At 42.0% G+C, this 19,875-nt stretch overlaps 1 protein-coding gene across 1 annotated transcript in view; it reads right to left on the bottom strand.

Moving 5' to 3' along the window:
- Positions 1-1,967: 1,967 nt before the first annotated feature.
- foxo1a (forkhead box O1 a) overlaps positions 1,968-19,875 on the bottom strand; it is a 41,941-nt gene continuing 24,033 nt past the window's right edge. The window contains exons 2-3 of the mRNA XM_083886652.1: positions 5,030-5,221; positions 1,968-3,595 (exon numbers count right to left, since the gene is read on the bottom strand). Of these exons, the coding sequence (XP_083742778.1) occupies positions 2,429-3,595; positions 5,030-5,221 (1,359 nt within the window). The 3' untranslated portion in view covers positions 1,968-2,428. The remainder of the gene's footprint in view (positions 3,596-5,029; positions 5,222-19,875) is intronic.

Below are 19,875 nucleotides of genomic sequence, written 5' to 3'. Positions count from 1 at the left end.
CGTCAAAATTAACGTGCGAAAGCATACAAAAACACAAACCTTTAGTGGAAATTATGGTGGAAAAAAATAATCCCTATATATTATTGGACCCGTTAGGGGAAAGCTGGGGGAACATAGGACCCAGGGAACATCGGTACACTCCCCTTTTTTTTTTCATCCGCCACCGAAACCAGTCGACTTCATGTTCAAGATAAGTCGCCGACTGGCTAACGATGTTCGGGAGAAGCGAGAGTGAGGGGAAAAAAATGCAAATGTACAAGCGAGATACAAGATACGTAACACTTAGTCGAGGGAGAAAGGTATTATTATTTAAAAAGACGTTTGGAGAACATCAAAGCCTTTTTTTTTTTTTTTTTAAACGCGTGACCGTTAAAGCGTGGACAAAGATAGCGGAGAAGAGGTAGAGTCAGAGTGGAGTCTTGGTGAGCGAAGTGAAGACGGTATCAGACGGGAAACTTACTCAATCAGTCACACTTAAGGTTTTTGTGGAGACGAAGGAGGAGGGGAAATGTTGTGAAACTGAACCGCGGTGAGACGATGACGTCAGGCTGGTTCCTCACGGTGTCTTCAGCGAGAGATCTCGACGTGAAAACAAAACGGTAGCGCTGAGGATTTCTAGTTTTTTACGGCCTGTTGTGACGCGCAAAACAATCACAAAGCGTTCGGGCGGCGAAGGGGCGACGACACCTAAAGATAACACTCGACAGTCTTCGTGTGAAAGCAGGGATCTGAGAAAATAAAGAATTCACTGTGCTTCTCTTCAAGGATTTTGAGTATCTTCTGGACCATAGACATCAACAATATATATATATATACATAAGTATATATATATATATATTAAAAAACAACAACAACCTTCAAGCCTGCAGTCAATATCTAGTTAGGCACAATTAAGAGGCCTCTGTGGTATTAAGGTTCAGAGTGACAAAGTACTCTTTTTTTAAGGTCTGATAATAATAATCTATATCTTCACCTCCAAATAATTTAGGCGTCAAATAAAATCTAGTAGTAAAAACACCTACTGCATCGCTTTTTAATATACATTCTTAATATATATATATATATATGTATATATATATTTATGTACAAGAGATCAGATTTTACAGCCTGATTGAGAAGAATTCGCCGAACTCGTCCGACAGAATCCGATCCAGTTTTCGCTCGCTCCTGCTGCCGCCTCAAATTTTTGCTTCAATTCTGTAAACACTATTTACAGTCTTTAAAAAATACACTACCGACCTGATTTTACAAACTATACCATGACTTTATATTTATATTTATATTTATATATATATGTACATTCAGGCAATGACAAAGTGAGTTGTTTTTTTTCCTTTCATGTAACATCGTCCGAGTCTCTCACTTCCGAAATCATCGTCTGTCCAACGAAACCCGTGACCCGTGGAGTCACGTGACCTTCATAATTAGTCCGTAGTGGAAATGGATTATCATTACAGTGCACGTACAACGCAAGTTTGATTGTGGGAACGGTAAACGGCGTTGGTGTTGAGATTGTGCGACCTCCACAGATTGTGCTGCTGCTGCTGCTGATGATGATGATGATGATGTTGGCAGTTTTAATATTTCCAGCCTTGGTGAGTAAACCAGAGAGAGGTGTGTGCTTCAGTTTGGCTCTTAGGTTAAGGCAAAAATGTTTGGCACTTTTTTCATTTGTTTTTAACTTAAAGGTCCAGTGTGAAACTGTTAGCGAGGCAGAAATTGAATTTACTACCCATACGCACGCTTAAAAATAACAACTGTTTAGGTTTAGAATGAGTACCTATATAGGCAAGGATCTTGCTTTACAGAGGCGGCCATCTTGACATGGTTCTACGGCAGCCTGCAAGGACATGTGTTGTGTTTTTTTGAAGTGAAAGGTTACGACTGTAGACCGTATATAAAAAGTGGTTGTAAAATGTATAAAAACGCGGTACGTAGTGAACAATGCTAGCTGTCAATTACGCTGTGAATGTTTGCTGATGTTATGAATCAAGTTAGCTAACAGCTAGCAACCACTGTTATCAAATGAAGAACGGCTAAAGTGGTGTTTACATTCTTTCGAAGGCCACCGTAGTTCCCTGAAGCTCTTGGGAAAGAGGGAGGTGAGCAAAATAGTTTGAACCATTTGTTGCGATCTGCCGTCTCACCATTAGATGTCGCTAATTCTTACACACTGGACCTTTAACGCTTGATAGTTTCAAAATTAACCGATTTATTATATAATGTCATTGTCTTCAGCTCAGAGCCTCTGAGGATGTCGCGTCTTCAGCAGACGACCGGGTCTCAGTCTACAGACGAGTCTCTGACGATGCGTCGGTGATGATTAATCTGAGATGAAATTGAAACGTCACATTTTGTTTTTGACCAAAACAGCAACAACAAAAACAGTCCAGAAGTTCAGTTGAACTTTTTTATGTCCACAGTTTGTCTATCCGGACACCCAGCTGTGTGTGGTGGTCTTTACCCCGTGAGGGAAACTCTGCTGGGTCACCATTGGCTCAAAGTTGAAGTCCAGCGAGTCCCCGTCCATCAGAGTGTCGTGGAGGACCGTCTCCATGTCAAACTCAAACTTCTCGATGGACATGTCGTCCAGGTCGCTGGGCAGCTTCTCCGAGTGCGACAGCGGCGGCGGACCCGGTCGACCGTATCCGTTCGTGTTGAGGGGACAGAAGCCGCCGGGCATTCCTACCCCGCCGAGGTGTCCGGGGAGGCCGTACGGCATCTGCATGGGGCTTTTGGTCACAGGCAAGCGCACCGAGCCCCCACTGTGGTTCAAGGACATGAGCAAACGGCCGTTCTTAGCTTGGCTGTGCATGCCGTGCGGGTGCGAGTGAGGGTGAGCGTGCAGGTGGCCGTTCCCCCCGGCCATGAGTTTGGCCGCATGCTGGCTGCTGCTGTACGGCGGCAGCATGCAGCCGCCACTGGACTGAGACACCACAGTGTCCACTGACGGCATCAGCTCGCTGTGCTGGTCAGTGTCCGATGTCAGCAGCTCCTTCAGGAGACCGGCGGCGCAGCTGTACTGACCCATGGGCACAAAGCTGGGCTTACTCTCTGGCAGAGTCTGCAGCGGCATGGACGACAGGCTGTTCATTGCCGCTTGGCCGTATCCACACTTGCGGTACTCCTGCTGTGGCTGCGGGGCCATACTGGGGGAGCTGTAGGTGGGGTAACCCGGGCTCGGCTGCATCATGGGAGACGGCGAGGACTGGGAGGAGCCGGGGGTTGTCGCCCCGCCGCCGACCTGAGAGTTGTTAGGTGAGAGCAAGTTCAGGTTGTCCAGAAGGTTCTCCATAACGTTCTCGCTGCTGTGTCCCAGAGAGCTCGTCATCTCCGTCAGGCTGGGCAGCGTGGCCGTCATCTTGCTGCCAGGCGCTCCCGGGTAGCCCATGTGCAAGTCTGCCTCCCCGAGGTCGTCCTCCGGCATGAAGGGTGAGAGGCGGCCGCTCAGAGTGCTGGCGTTGGAGCTCGTCCGAGGCCTGAAGCTGTTCCACGCATCGAAGTCGTCATTGCTGTGGGAATTGGGGCTGCCGGGCCATTTGGAGTAAGAGCCGGGACTGTCGGCGCCTCCGTCAGGGCCGCCCTGCAGGGACAGCTGCGGGGAGACGGGGAGAGAAACACATGCTTTTAGACATCAACAACAACATAATCATGTGATAATAGGAGTGGCTCTTCCAAAAACAAGATAGATTGTTTCTATCTTGTTTTTGGAAGAGGACAGGACAGGACCTTCTCTTTGGGTACAGGGTACCATGATTACGTGGTCCACGACACCAATAATATCACGATATGTGTCTAAACTAAAGAAAACAGAACCTCAGAGAAAAGTTAAAAGTGCAGGATTTCTGTATTTATTCACAACATAGGCTTAACCCTCAATCTCAAAAATGCGCTCCCTCTAGTGCAAGTGCTGTCCCGATTCTCAGAAAAATTAAGTTGAGGGCCAAGTTTAAGGGCTGTATCGCCCTCAATATTGAGATTCTCCGAGACCACCCTTGGGAGCAAGTGCTACCCAGGATGCATTGCGTGTTTTGACAGAACAAAGATGGCGTCTAAAGCAGCGAAACGAGTACGCTACAAATTAAGTATTTTCTTTGTTAATAGAGATACAAAAATGATGAAAACCATTGTATTATCTTAGTTTAGGACCATTGTATGGATAACTGACAACATTCATTTTTATTTTATGATCTTTTGTCAATAGCCGGACGGTGCGGACAAGCGATCGTTTGCTATCGTTTACTTTTCAATAAGCCGTGGTGTGTGGTAACTGTCAGCTGAATATGTCCGTGGTTGTGCTATTTGTATGAGTATCATCTTATAACTAACTGACAACCTAATAACTTGACTGACAAACGGATCGTAATGCGGACGTAAATCTTCTTCTTTTTTGGAGTCGATAGACTGGACTCAGCTTTCTCGTTATTCTGCCCCCTACAGTCTGAAGACGTATCTGCATTTAAGGGGTGTCCCATTTCTAAGTGACAAAATAACCCTCAACACTTGGTTTTGAGGGCTAGTTTAGATTAAGGGTTGAGCTTGAGGGTTAAGATAGGAATTGGAATTGGCCCCAAAAGTGCTTAAAGTATGTATTGAACGTGGATGGAGCATCTTTTACCATAGTTTTCTCCACTAAAAAAAGTACAAAAGACATGAAGGAAATTTAGAGCCACAAATCGTTGAACTTGCAATTCGGCTTAGCTGTGGGCTTTCGTTAAGTTTTCTCCGCTGCTATGCTAGGCTGTAACACACCGCGGCGCCCAACACAGCACACTAGCTAGCGGTGCTCGATAACTTCTCACCGGGCAGCACAGGTGGCCTACTTAAGTTCCGTGTTGTATACTCAAAAATAGAAACATTTCAAAACGAGACTGAAGTTTATGCATGTTTTAAATAAAAGTAACATTCATATATTTTTAAGACCTTTCAAAATTGTATTTAAGACCTTTTAAGAGATTTTAGGAGAATTTAAGACTTTTTAAGACCCCCGCGGATACCCTGTGTTTACCGCGTTGCTTCCTTTGTTTACCTTCTTCTTCGCTGCTCGTCCTCTGCTCTTGGTGAACTTGCTGTTGTTGTCCATGGAGGCGGCTCGGCGCCGCGGGGACTTGCCGCTCTTGCCGCCCTCGGGGTTCAGCATCCACCACGAGCTCTTCCCCGTGCCCTCGTTCTGGACGCGGATGAAGCGGCTGTGCAGCGACAGGTTGTGTCTGATGGAGTTCTGGAGAGGAGGAGGAGGAGGAGGCAGAAAACAGACGGCGAAGTGTTAGGAACACACACATAGAGAGGGTTCTGCTTTATCATCCCAGTGTAAATCCCCCCCCTGTACAGGTGCTTCTCTTTTTGTTTTGCTCGGCTCGACAGCTGAGGAGAAAGGGGCGGATTTTAAGGTCTTGTTTACAATCTAATGCCAGTCGCTATTTTAAGACACACAATAGGTGTCAATAAGTTTACTCCATGAGCAGCACTTCCCGAACAGAACGGGGATTAAGCTGCAGACGCGCTTATCTCCAAACCTACTGTACAAGTGGGCCTTTATTTCCTTTGACAACAACACAGGGGCCCTTTGTGAAACGCCGGTGCACCAACGCACACATTCCACCTGGGTACGTGTGTGTCTGGTCGACAGCAGAATCAAAGGGAGGAAACAGACTAATCTTTGCTTCTTACAGTCACATTAATTCTGCACTCGAGCGTTGCTTAGTGACACCCGCGCGGTGGAAAAACTAATTTTTTTGTTGCAGGAAGCTAGTGATGCGTTATTAAAGCAGTGCAAACAAAAAAAAAAAAGAGCGAGAATATTGTGCGAACGTCTGCAGAGCAAAACCACAGAAAGTGACAGAGAGAGTTTCTGTCCTGCTTTACTGGGACGGCAGCAGCACCGGGACACAAGACTGTGTTGATGTTGTTGTTGTTTTTTAGCCCGTTTTAAACCGTCAGACTCATCAAACTCGTCGTTTAAGTGACCGTTTACCCAGCGAGGATAATCTACACTCTGACTCTCTGTTATGACCAGGCTTGTTTTGTGTCCAGGCCATAACATGAAGTAATGAGCCTTGGTCAGACATTATCGTGCATGCGTAGAGCTTGTTGTTTTGGAAGAAAAGGCTGCAACTCCCGGCAAACACACACACACACACACACACACACACACACACACACACACACTCACAAAAACACACACACAGACGCATGCAGAGCTTAGCGTGCATAGTGGCTCACGTCATCAAGCCTATTCCTGCCGTGAGTCACTGCTTCACATCTGGCGTGCAGCCGACACACTGCTTCTCTCTCGTCTCTTCTTCTTCTCCTTCTTCACTCTGAACTCTCATCACACTCACAACCAACTATTTATTACTGTATATTTACATTTATTTATCAATTTATTTATTTCCCCGCTTAGCTTGAACAGTGAAATCTGAGCAGAGAAGCTTGAAAACTGTGTTTGAAGTTGAGTTTAAAAATAGATAGAACTTTTTGCTAACTTTAAGCTAGCTTTTATCTAATAAACAGATAGATAAATAGATAGAACTTTTAGCTAACTTTAAGCTAATAAACAGATAGATAGATAGATAGATAGATAGATAGATAGATAGATAGATAGATAGATAGATAGATAGATAGATAGATAGATAGATAGATAGATTTTTTAGCTAACGTTAACCTAGCTTTTAGCGAGCTTATAGATAGACAGAGAGAGATAGAACTTTTAGCTAAGCTAGCTTTTAGGTAATAAACAGATAGATAGATAGATAGATAGATAGATAGATAGATAGATAGATAGATAGATAGATAGATAGATAGATAGATAGATAGATAGATAGATAGATAGATAGATAGATAGATAGATCATTTTACAGCGCTGAACTTTTCTTCTTCTTAATTAAGAGGTAATTCATTTTGTCTTGTGGTGTGGTCTCCCAGCTGGAGCTGCACTAGCTGTTACCATGGTTACCAAGGTGATGGGCAAAAATGACTTGATTTGAGACTCTAATATGGGTCACTGGATGATTTTCCCCATAATACAACTCCAATTTGTCCTTTATTAAAACCCTTTCCAATGGGCTAATAAGACATTGTAACTTGGTTGCAGCAAATACTTTCTGCTGTTAACAGAGTGAAACCAGTGCAGTGCCTTGTTAATCCATTAGTAAGGTTGCCAGTCTCTAACAATTGTCTGCTAATCTGATCCCTCAATCTGATTCACTCGGCATCTCCTTTCGTCCTCTGTTGTCCCCTCACTGCAGGACACGAGGACGACTGTCCCGCCGAACACTGGCCCTTCAACAAATGAATGAAATTACCACCAAATCAAATGACCCGGCCGCCTCAGTCTTCCGGGGATTGTTTGCGTGATGTGAGGGACGTGACAGCCGAGCAAATACACCCCTCCTTCCCTTTTACATCAGAAGTTATAACAAAAGGCGACGGAGTAAATTGTGGTCATGAGCCTCTGTCTCCCGTGACCACTAAGAGCACTGGTAATTTCAGCTGTGCTGCAACGAGGAATGACTGCAATGTGAGCGCAGACGCAACTAAATGTCCTGTTGCAGCCTCACATCATCCTGAAGACAGGAGGGTTGTGTTTATGTCACAGCCGACGCGCTAGCTGCACATGAATCTTGTGCATCAATAACCATGAAAGACTCACTCAAATATCACTAGGAAACATTAGCGCTCACTTGGTTCCACCTGCTTACTTCATAAATGCTACATTATGAAGTTAGCAACAGCAGCACAAACTCGTCAGTCATGAGTCAGGTTATAAAACAAGGCCTCAAGTGACTTTAACTCAGTGTTTCTTTTGTTCTGTTGCATAAACACCTAGCATGCAAATGCTACTTCACAACAACAAATACACAAGGTAAGGAAAACTAGTAGTGACACTTTACATCACAGTACAATAAGAACATGGTGATATTTTAACTAATGTAGTAATATTATTGTAATTCCATGTTATTTCTACAGGAATAGTCTGTGTTTGTGTTGTCACGACTGCTTGATATCTCATTGTACGTAGCTAAGTAGCCAAGCTAGCAAGCTAACACTATGTAGAGCAGTGTAGCATGCTAGTTTTACATTGTCTAACTATCTATCTATTTTCTAACTTTAAGCTTACTTTAAGCTAACTTTTAGCTATCTTATAGATAGACAGACAGAGAGATATAACTTTTAGCTAAGCTAGCTTTTAGGTAATAAACATATATATATAGACAGACAGACAGATAGAACTTTTAGCTAACGTTAACCTAGTTTTTAGGTAATAAACAGTTAGATAGGTAGATAGATAAATATATAACAATTGTTTTAGCTTACTTTAAAAGAACTTTAAGCTAGATAGACAGACAGAGATAGAACTTTTAGCTAACTAGCTAGCTAGCTACATTATGACGTTAGCTACAGCAGCACAAACTATTCCATCTTGAGTCAGTTTATAAAACAGGGCCTCAAGTGACTTTATCGAGATCTCAGTGTTTCTTTTGTTCTGTTGCATAAACAACCAGCATGTGAATGCTACTTCACAACAACAAATGGTAAGGGAAACTAAAAGTGACACTTTACACTAGTAGAAATATCACCATGTTCCTATTGTACTGTGATGTAGTTATATTATTGTAATTCCATGTTAATTCTACAGGAACAGTCTGTGTTTGTGTTGATAACTCATTGTGCGTAGCTAAGTAGCCAAGCTAGCAAGCTAACACTATGTAGAGCAGTGTACCTAGACGCTAGTTTTACATTTTCTAACTATATGAACGGTAACATGAGCAGATAGTGACTGTGTGTGTGTGTTGTTTTGATGGAAAGGGAGCAGATATTTAATTTTGCAAGGAATATTAGACAAAATAGTAGTTTTCAGACTGAGTTTTGAGAGCCACCTTTTCTGTGGAAAAGTGTTGAGGGAAATAGAATAGAATGCCTTTATTGTCATTGCATTTAAGTACAATGAGATTCATAGAGCTACTCCAGTAAAGAGCGTCAACACATATACACTTACAACACATAAAATGTTTTTAAAAAGTCTTGTAAATAGGGAGCATAAGTGAGGAGGTCATTAAAAAACGGCTCTGATAGGAAACACCAGACGTCAGAGGTGTGTTATAATGTGGGAGTGAGGCTGAGGGCGGAAAAGCCCTGTGTGTGTGTGTGTGTGTGTGTGTTTAAATGGAACTGCAGCACAGTTCGGCGTTGATTTTGTTGCTCCCTCCATTGCAGCCAGTTATGTAACACACACACACACACACACACACACACACACACACACACACACACACACACACACACACACACACACACACACACACTCAAATTTAATCTGCTATTTTTCATTTTTAATCAAGACCTTCTTCTTCCTCTTGTCTCGCTGCGTGATGTGACACAGATTTATCTCGGGCTGCCCTGCGCAGGAATCCTAACATTCCAGCTAATCACTGTGTGCAAAGTTCAATCGTAATCACACCCGACTTGTTCGTATCTCTTAGGAAACAGTAAAGGCCAGGATTCCCAGCCGAGCCGCCAGCCATCACAATCAACATTCCTCTGCAAGGTTACAAAACCCGTGATTTCTCACAACTGAACTCTGATGACTGCTCGCCCCGGAGGACGATCCTATCTTGTTTTGTGCTCTAAAGTATGACAATAACGTTTCCCCGTTTTGTTTGTTTTTTTCGAAAAAGAGCGCAGTTTCCAGCCACAAAGAAGGCTGCGCTCAACACAACATCAGCATCAACTTTTGTTTTTGCACGGATTGGAATTTAATCGCAATCATAATAAATGCTAGTTTGTCCGCAGCCAGAGATAATAGAGGAACTCTTCTCCGTCTTTTCTGCACCATATCGAAAAGAAAGAATGAGAAAAAGAGAGAGGGAAAAAAAGGAAAAGAAACACACCAGGAAGTGACCACATGAAAGCGGGACAGTGACAGGAAACGGCGCTGACTTCCTGCCTCGCAGGAAGCGCGGCGGTCGTGAGGCAGAGAGAGAAAAAAAGGGCATGGAATGTGGAGCCGCAGCAGCAGTAACAGCAGCGGCGGTGTGAGGCGAGTGGACGCTGCAAATTTAGCTTTCAGACGCCATCAACACACACACACACACACACACACACACACACACACACACACACACACACACACACACACACACACACACACACACACACACACACACACTGCCAGACAGTTTATGTTTAGCACCAGGCACAAATCCATGATGTCACACTATATCACGTCAATCACTAATGCAGAAAATGAATTACATCCCTGAATATGTCATGACTCAACAAGTGACTGCAGTGTGTGTGTGTGTGTGTGTGTGTGTGTGTGTGTGTGTGTGTGTGTGTGCGTGCGTGCGTGTATGTACTTTGTAATTTGTTGCCTCTTTAGGACCAGTAGTCCTCATGGAGGAGACCAACACCTGGTCCTACACTCTTAGAAATAAAAGTGCTAAGTAGAACCATTTAAGGTTCTTCGGCTTGTCCTCGTAGGAGAACCCGTTTTGGTTCCCTTAGTGTCACCAAGAACCCTTTTAAAACCCTTTATTCAGGGAAAGGGGTTTTAAAGGGTTCTCTGGATCAAAATGGTTCTTAGTGGAGCCATTAGTGTTACCAAGAACCCTTGAAAAACCCTTTATTCGGGAAAGGGTTTTTCAGAAGGAAATGGTTCCAGGTAGAACCTGAGCCCTTGTAGAAGAACACTTTTGGAACCCTTATTTCTAAGAGTGTACTCAAGGTTATTATAATGAATCAAAACTAACTAATATAGTTGTGATAATGTGCTTATTTCTTGTCTGTACATTTATTTTTTGGTTTCAAAGGGGTTTTAAAGGGTTCTTTGGATCAAAAAAACCCCCAAAAAACCATAAAACTGATAAAAACTAAACTAAAATTAAGCATTTACAAAAAAATGTAAATGTAAATGTAAAAATCTTTTTAAAAACAAAAAGTCAAAAGTGAATAAAAACTAAAGCTAACGAAAAATGCAAAGTATTTTTAAAGTTTAGGGCTGATATTTGAATTGTGCTTAAGTTCAGGTGAAGGTAAACTGGTTATAGTTTGAGGATGCTGCTATTTTCAATGCACTGTCCTCAGAAGAATATATGTGCAAACCTGTGTGTGTGTGTGTGTGTGACCACTGGCTGGTAAAGAACACACTGTGCTGGTTTAGAGTCCCTCCCTGGACTGGCAGCACAGCTGAAAGGCTGCAGTGTTCGCTGCATCACCCTCTCCCTCTCTCCTCCTCTCTTTATTCCTCCCTCCTTACCTCCCTTTCCGGTCTCCTCCCTCTCTTGGCTTCCTCCCCTCCTTGCCTCCTCTGACCTCCTCTCACCCCCCCCCCCTTTTTCCTATTCTGTCCTCTCGTCTCCTCGGTCCCCTCCTCTGTCGTCGCTCCCTTCTCCTTTCACCTCCTTTTTCCTCTTCTCTTTCTTCCTTATCTCCTCCTGCCTTCTCATCTTACCTCCTTCTGTCTTAGTAGCAAAAAAAAAAATCACTGGTGAGTTTTTTTTTTTTTTGCTTAGTTGGATAAAAAATGACTGTTCCTGTCATCTTCTCACCTTGTCTACTCACACCTCACAGTCACTTCTTCTCCTTTTCTTTTTATCCTTTCTTCATCTCTCTACTATATCTCATTGAAAAACTCTGAAAATCAAGCTGAACTCACTAACACTAAATTAATGTGACTTAGGGTGAATTCCAATTCCTTTCTTAACCCTCAATCTCAAAAGTGCTCTCCCTCTAGTGCAAGTGCTGTCCCGATTCTCAGAAAAATTAATTTGAGGTGCAAGTTTAAGGGCTGTATCGCCCTCAATATTGAGATTTTCTGAGACCACCCTTGGGAGCAAGGGCTACCCAGGATGCATTGCGTGTTTTCACATTACAAAGATGGCGCCCAAAACAGCGAAGCGAGTACGATACAAATGAAGTATTTTCTTTGTTAATAGAAATATAAAAATGATGAAAACCATTGTATTATCTTAGTGTAGGCCCATATTATGGATTACTGACGTCATTGTTGCGTAACATTTATTTTTATTTTACGATCTTTTGTCAATAGCCGGCCGGTGCGGACAAGCGATCGTTTGCTATGGTTTACTTTTCAATAAGCCGTGGTGTGTGGTAACTGTCAGCTGAATATGTCCGTGGTTGTATGAGTATCATCTTATAACTAACTGACAACCTAATAACTTGACTGACAAACGGATCGTAATAAATAATCCTGATGTAAATGTGTTCTTCTTCTTCTTCTTTTTTGGAGTTGACAGACTGGATGCAGCTTTCGCGTTATTCTGCCCCCTACAGTCTGAAGACGTATCTGCATTTAAGGGGTGTCCTATTTCTAAGGGACAAAATAACCCTCAACACTTGGTTTTGAGGGACAGTTAAGATTAAGGGTTAAGATTGAGGGTTAAGATAGGAATTGGAATTGGCCCTTGTTCTGAATGTTTATTATGAACAGACATCTCAACCGTTTGGTAGAGGTCTGTATCTAAAATACTGTAAAAAAAAAAGTACATATGTATATATATATGATTGTCATTATCATAAGTAAATAAAATAAAATAATAAAAAAAATGCAAATAAACAATTTTTCCTTTACATTTTTCTTGGTGCGTTTAAGTAAAAGTCAAGTAAAAATAATTATTTGCATGTTTTATTCACTTATGATAACAATAACGATAATCAATATATAGTTGCCGTTGGGAAGGCTCTGCGCTGGCTGGCCAATCACAACACTGTCTTCTGGGTGTGAGATTTATGTCTGAAATATCGCGGCTGAGGAACAGCGTCAGAAAAGAGAGATTTCTATCGGCTCGTTTACAGCAACTAGGAGGTTTTTGAGCATAAAAACAAGCTAATGTATGTAAGTAGACCTCCATAACTCACATATATGTGCAACAGGACCACTCTATGTCAGCTTTAAAGGGTTAAAGTAAAGGTTCGGCTCAGTATTTACAGTTTAAAATGCGACGGAGCGCGACCACGAACCACTCTGAGATATGAATAATGCATTTATTGTCTGTTTCAAACTGTGATTTCTGCGTTACAGACGGCGGCAAAGGAAAGGGGGAAAAAAAAAATCCAAGACTGACGTGGACCCAGTGACCGAGGTGCTGACGCTCGCAAGAGAAGCTCAAATGTCAACTGATCTAATGAGAAAAAAAGAGACGAAAGAAGAAGAAAAAAGAAAAAAAGAAAAAATCCCCCAGCCGACTGCGACACCTCCCACACGCAGAGGCTGCTTTGAAGTCGAGCGAAACCACAAGTGAAACCTCAGCTGCAAAGGCCAACGCAGCTCCAGGTATGAAGAGAGCGTGCAGCGTGCAGCAGGTACAGAAACCCACACATGATCGGCTTTTTTCAAGCAGTTTCGCGTGTGCTCTTTATCAAAGATCTGGTACTGATGAAATTGAAAAAGGGGAAAGAAGAAGAAGAAAAAAAAAAAGCTGTGGTTTGCCTGCTCTGTATTTCCGACGAACTCATTAGATAGAAACGGTGCTTCACCTTTTCATTATCTATTTTTTTTGAGCCTTAACTGCAGGTTTGTTCTCACACTGAAAGCAGCTATTTTCTGTGTAACGTCTGCGGCCGGGAGCGAGGAGAACCTTACAGAGGCCGCTCCTGCCTGACCGCTGCAGTAAAGCTGCTGCAGCCTGATGACGTCTGGAGCTTTTGTGCTGAGTCCAGGGCTGAGTTCTGAGGAGAAGCTTGTTATTAGGCCAACACCAGCTCAGCAGGTTCTCACTCACAGCTCCAGGTGAGGAGGGAAAAACCAGCAATCAGCGAGGATCGCCGAGTCATCGAGCGTCGGATGGATTACAGACGCCGCCGTCCATGAGATCACGACAGCGGGTTCGCTAAAAATCAGCAATTTGCGGTGAACGGGTGATGGAATACGATGTGAAATAATGATACAGAGAGAAAAGGGAAGACAGACATGAGCAATGAGGGGAAGAGGCTACGGTTATTTTTAGAGATTCAGGTGTTTTTTGGGCTTCAAATAATTTGAGATGACGCAACTTTATGTCTCTATGTCTTTACGTCGCAAAAGTCAGCAATGAATCAGTTAATTACGCTCCTACTTTCAGATATTTCAGCTTCCTAAATGTGAATATTTGAGGACAGTATAATTTCAAGGGTTTTTGTAAACACTGACCAACATCATTCAACATTTTCTGGACCAAACAACCCATAAACTAATCTGGCCATTCATAAGTTATGCAAATAATTACGAGTTAAAGCCCCAGACGCAACTTCGAAACGAGACATTGGAGAACGTAAACACAAATCGACATAATTCGACATTTCCTGGAGCAATGAACCAACATTTATCGAACATTGGTGTTAAGTATAAAACACAGTTAATGATGAATCCGTTTTCAAGTCGGCTTATTAAATGTGAATATTCTCTGTTTTAAGAAAACCATAATCTCAAGGTTTTTTGTAAAATACCGATCAACATTTTTTGGACCAAATAACACTATGAAAATAGTCGTTAGCTGCAGCCGTGCTGACCGAAAAACATCACAATAGAATCAATTAGTGCTGAAAAAGAAGCTGAATCTAAATGAAGACAGTTGCGCCGTGAACTGACTGCTCTTTTCGTTTCCTGTAGGCGTGCTAGTTACGCTAAAGAAGCTAACGGAGCTAACTGGTAAATGGTGCCTGGACTCCGGTGTCGCGTCATTTAACGTCGTGCAGGAAGTACTGAACAAATCTTTTTTTAAATGAACTGATTCTAATGATTCACTTACACCGAAAAACAACTGCTTTAAAAGTCACTCGTTTGTGTGTTTGTGTGGCGGCGGCTGTGATGACTCCGCCCACTTTTAGGAGGTACTGTATTACAATGGAAAACCAAACTGTGTAGAGCCGACGTGAGGCGAGGCGGGACCGCGTAGTGGTCCCGCCTCTATTTACCTTGTGCAAAGGTAAATAGAAATATATCTACAAAAAATAAAATCCAATTTCCTGGAGACTTGACTCTTACCTTAACCAAAATTACTACTGGCTTAATCCTAGTCCTGACCTTAACCTAACTTTAAAAACCTTAAAATGTAGTCATTCATGTTACGGGGACTTGATGGGGAAGGGAGGACAAGTCCTCATAATGTGACTGTGTAAACAGATCTAGGTCCCCACAACATCAGGAATACCAGACACACACACACACACACACACACACACATTCAATCTGCCTCTAACCTGTGGTGATGACTTCATGTGTTTGATAAGTTATCAACATCAGAAGTGACCGGTGATAACCACAGACCTATTTAGCTGAGTCAATAGAGCAATGATAAATAAAAACCTGTGGACATAATAATAAAAAAAAACGACAGGCACAGGAAATGTAGAGGAAAAATAAATAAATAAATAATGATAATAATAATAATAATAATAATAATAATTCACACCAACCAGTTTCATTAAAACTGCCCCCGAAAAAGAGGAAATGACTGTTTTCATTAAAGTTGCACAGCAGCTTCAGGGGGAAAAAGCACGACCACGTTTGTCTTTGATAAAGACAGGAAATCTGTGAAAACCACAGTTTAATTAAATTAAAAATAGAAACCCGACCCTAGGACATGGTTTTGAGACCGAATCAGGTCCTAGACTTCCATCCCACAGCTGATCGCACACTCGTGTTGCAGCGAGAAAGAGAAAAAGAAAAAGCAAAAGAAAAAAAAAGCTCCCTTTCTCACTTGCTGACGCCAACATCCAATAATTCAATTTGGCGAGGAGGAGGCGGAGGAGGAGGAGGAGAAGGAGGAGGAGGAGGAGGCCCAGGACAGAGAGCGCTCAGTGTGGAGCTCCTCAAATTCACTTTGGAGTTCATATGAGCTGCTCGAGTCTATGCAGCCTATGACTTCCAGAAAGTACCTCATCAAAATGGTCATTATCAGATGCTTCAGGAGTTATATGACCGTCGAGAAGCACACGCACACACACACACGCACACACACACACACAGAATAACACATACACACACACAGGGAAGAGAGAGGCAGAAAACGCAAGTCATGCAGAAGTAAATCTGTCTGCAAATGTATTTACTGATGACGTCGTCCTGCCAGGAGCTAGTCTCTCTTTTTTTTTTCTTCACAAGCCTCTGAGAGGAAGGAAGGAGTGCACACACACACACACACACACACACACACGAGCAACTGTTGCACGTTAGACATTTTTCTTCGTCAAAAAAAAGTTTGGATTGAACTCACTTGACCTATTTCACACACAGTATTTAATGTAATGTAAATATTTCTGCCATTTTAGACCCGTCAAATTAAAAAAAACCTGTTTGTGCTGAGTCATTTAAAGCTATTTCAATGCCATACTTTTCCAACTGTGTGGCAAATATTCTTCAAATAAACAGCCCCCACAACATGACTCGAAGTTATGGAATTAGATTTGTGAATCGACCAATCAAAACTCACAACCGCAAAATCAAAATACACAAATTGCAAATAATATATCGATTTAATAATTCAAAAATATTGTTTTTTTTTAGTTTGAAAATACAATTTTTGTTAGCAATGATCGGAAATGTTTGCAAAATTTTCCCCAATTTGCGATTCTGACCATGGGCGGGGCTTATGAAGCTGCCTGCTGATTGGCTACTGAGTTATGGAGCGACAGCTCAATGGACCGGAAATAGTCACGGTTCTTGAAGTCGCTGTCCGCCTGAAACTCCTACAAAATCAAATTGTAAGTATCTAACAGTTATCGAGCTATCACACGAAAAACTCAGTAGCCAATCAGCAGGCGGCTTCCTAAGCCCCGCCCATGGTCAAAATCACAAAACCCACGGCGCGTAAAGAACAAATCAGGGAGCAAAAGAGTTTGATCGTTGCAAACAAAAAGTCTATTTTCAAACAAATAAAATACAATATTTTTCAATTGTGACTTTTGATTTTGTGGTAAATTGTTTGTACATTTAAGTATTTGCTTCATAAAAAAAATTATTTGTGTTTCATGAATTTGTTCTTACCGTCTGTAATGCTTTTATTTTGTAAAGCACTGTGGGTTGTTGTTAAGGTCAATAGAAATAAACTACATTACATTAAAATGGTAATAGAACTTAATCGTCCCTATTTAATATTAAGTTTATACATTTGGAACTATTAACCTGTTTTATTTTATCAGATGGAGTAACTGATTTCTAAAGATTGGCATCAGCCTCAGGAAAAAATCCACGTGGTTGAACTTGGCTGAGAGAGGACGACGGCTGTGTCTCCACAGACGCTGCAGACGAGCGCTTTGTGGACACAGAGTCACTGACACTCCGTCTCTCATCGCCGTACGATCGTGTGAGACTGAGGCCGACGGAGTGGACGGAGAGGACGGGGGCTATTAGGGAAACTTCCTGCCGCGTTGTATCCGGCACAGGAAGAGCTGGCGGGTCCTGATACCGATCCCCGACGATGCTTCTGGATTCTGCGCTGAGCAAAAAAAAAAAAGAAAAAGAAAAGAAAAGAAAAAAACGAGGCCCCGCGCGGTCGCGTCGACGTAAGAGAAACAGCTGAAGAAAACAGCAGGTTCAAGAGCCACCGCTTCCTAATCAAAACCTCTGCAGCCTGACGGGGCAAAAAACAAGAGGAAGTGCAGGTAGACTTTTCCAATAACAGATAAAGCTCTCACTGTACATCTTACAAACTGTTCCCCACACTTAATCTTTGCCCTTGTTATGGATCCAAATAAACAGAACCTGGAGAGGGAGCCATAAATCATCAGCTGCTTCCCCCCGTCCAGACGTTTGGACAAATGTCTCCTGGAGGACACATCATAAGACCTGAGTGAGTAAGTGAGTGAGTGAGTGACCACCAGCTGAATATCACTGATACGACTTATCTCACGTTCAGTTATCCTCATTCTGGGGTCACGGAAAACGAGACCTGATACAATCGGGTGATCGTTACGACCGAATAAAGTCGTTAAATTGATTCTTATTCTTATTAAATAGCAACAGAACGCAGATGTAACAGGTTGCAGCCTTGAAGTCGACCACTATCAGACATTTCCTGCTCCAAGTCTGTGTGATTCTTGCACAAATCTTTGCAAAGTCCTGATACTGATGATAACGTGGTGATAACATGTGATTTAAGATTAAGATATTTATATATTTATTCTTGAAGTCCAAACCAATTTGCCACGAAATTCTCCACGTTCGTCATCTTGATGCAGGTTGCAGCTGATCATCTGAGCTTTTGCTTGAATAATAATTAGGATTTAATTCTTGAAAGATTACGACTTTATTCTCATAATCGTACGACTTTATTCTCCTAATCTTACGACTTTATCCTCAAAAGATTACAACTTTATTCTTAAAATATTTACGACTTTATTCTGAAAAGATTACGACTTTATTCTCAAAAATATTTATGACTTTATTCTCGAAAGATTAAAATTTTATTCACATAATCTTACGTTATTCTCATCATTTTACAACATTATTCTCATAATCTTACAATATTATTCTCATAATCATAGAACGTTATTCTCATAATCTTACAACGTTACTCTCATCATTTTGCGACTTTATTCTCAAAATATTTATGACTTCATTCTCCTAAACTTACAACTTTATTCTGCTAATCTTTTTTTCTCATAGTTTCATGACTTTATTCTCGAAAGATTACAATTTTATTCTCATAATCCTACATTATTCTCATAATCTTACAACATTATTCTCTTAATCTTACAACATTATTCTCTTAATCTTACAACATTATGCTCTTAATCTTACAACATTATTCTCTTAATCTTACAACTTTATTCTCATAATCAAACAACGTTATTCTCATAATTTTACGTTATTCTCATAATTTTACGCCTTTATTCTCGAAAGATTACAACTTTATTCTAATAATATTACGACTTTATTCTCATAATATAACGACTTTATTCTCATTATCTTACGACTTTATTCTCGAAAGATTACAACTTTATTCTAATAATCTTACAACTTGATTCTCATTATCTTACGACTTTATTCTCATAATATTACGACTTTATTCATTTAATATGAACTAAATCCCAACAAAACAACAAAACTGAAGAAAATAACTCACTCTCGTAAGGAGGAAAATGCACTTTCATACAATAAAACCACTGCTTTTCTTTCATTGCCATATAATCTAATCTGACACTGGTGTTAAAATAACAAACTGCGTGGTTCACATTATATTCAGCTGCTTAAACATATGCTGTTGGTGATAACTGTTGCACCAGTCGTTTTTTTGGAAATAAGCAGCGTGTGTTATCAGCCGCAGCCTCGGCCTGGTGTGTTTTCCACGCTCTCGCGCTGATTTCCTGACTCAGACTTAAGCAGCACGTTGCTCATGTCTACAGACAGGCACTGGGTTGTGCTGGCGGAGCTCGCCATGCTAAATTATGTGCGTGTGTTTCCGCGCGCGACACAATGCCGGTCTGTAAAATCGCACAGAGCTGCGTCTGTGATATTTTTTGCGCCTCTGATCGGCAGAACGGCCGGGGCTGGGCTGGGCCGGGCCGGGATAAAGATGCAGTGTGTGCACCGCTTCTGGGTGAATGTGTGGTGGCCTGTGGACGTCCAGGCCTGACCTGACATTGGGGCGGGGGGGTTGAGGATAGAGTATGGGCTCTATAGCGTTGGCCCAGTTCGACCTGGCACATACGGGGGAAATACCCCCGAGGTGTTTTTGTGGCCGTCCTGTTTTGTTAAACTGAATAGTGAGGCGGAAAAATGTGTGCAGAACTCTGACCTTTCCCTAAGCCCCGCCCCCCTTTTGTTACCGTTGCTGTTCACGTTGTCGGAAGAAGCTAGAATTACAGAGACGCCTAGATGTTTCAACAACAACGTCTCACGTTCTCCAGTCAGAAAACAACCTCACAAATCCTCTG

The sequence above is a fragment of the Microchirus variegatus genome, assembly GCF_963457635.1.
Source record: "Microchirus variegatus genome assembly, chromosome: 3".
In the NCBI taxonomy this organism is placed as follows: domain Eukaryota; kingdom Metazoa; phylum Chordata; class Actinopteri; order Pleuronectiformes; family Soleidae; genus Microchirus; species Microchirus variegatus.
The sequence above is the reverse complement of the archived record's forward strand: the minus strand, read 5'-3'. Positions and strand labels throughout refer to the sequence as shown.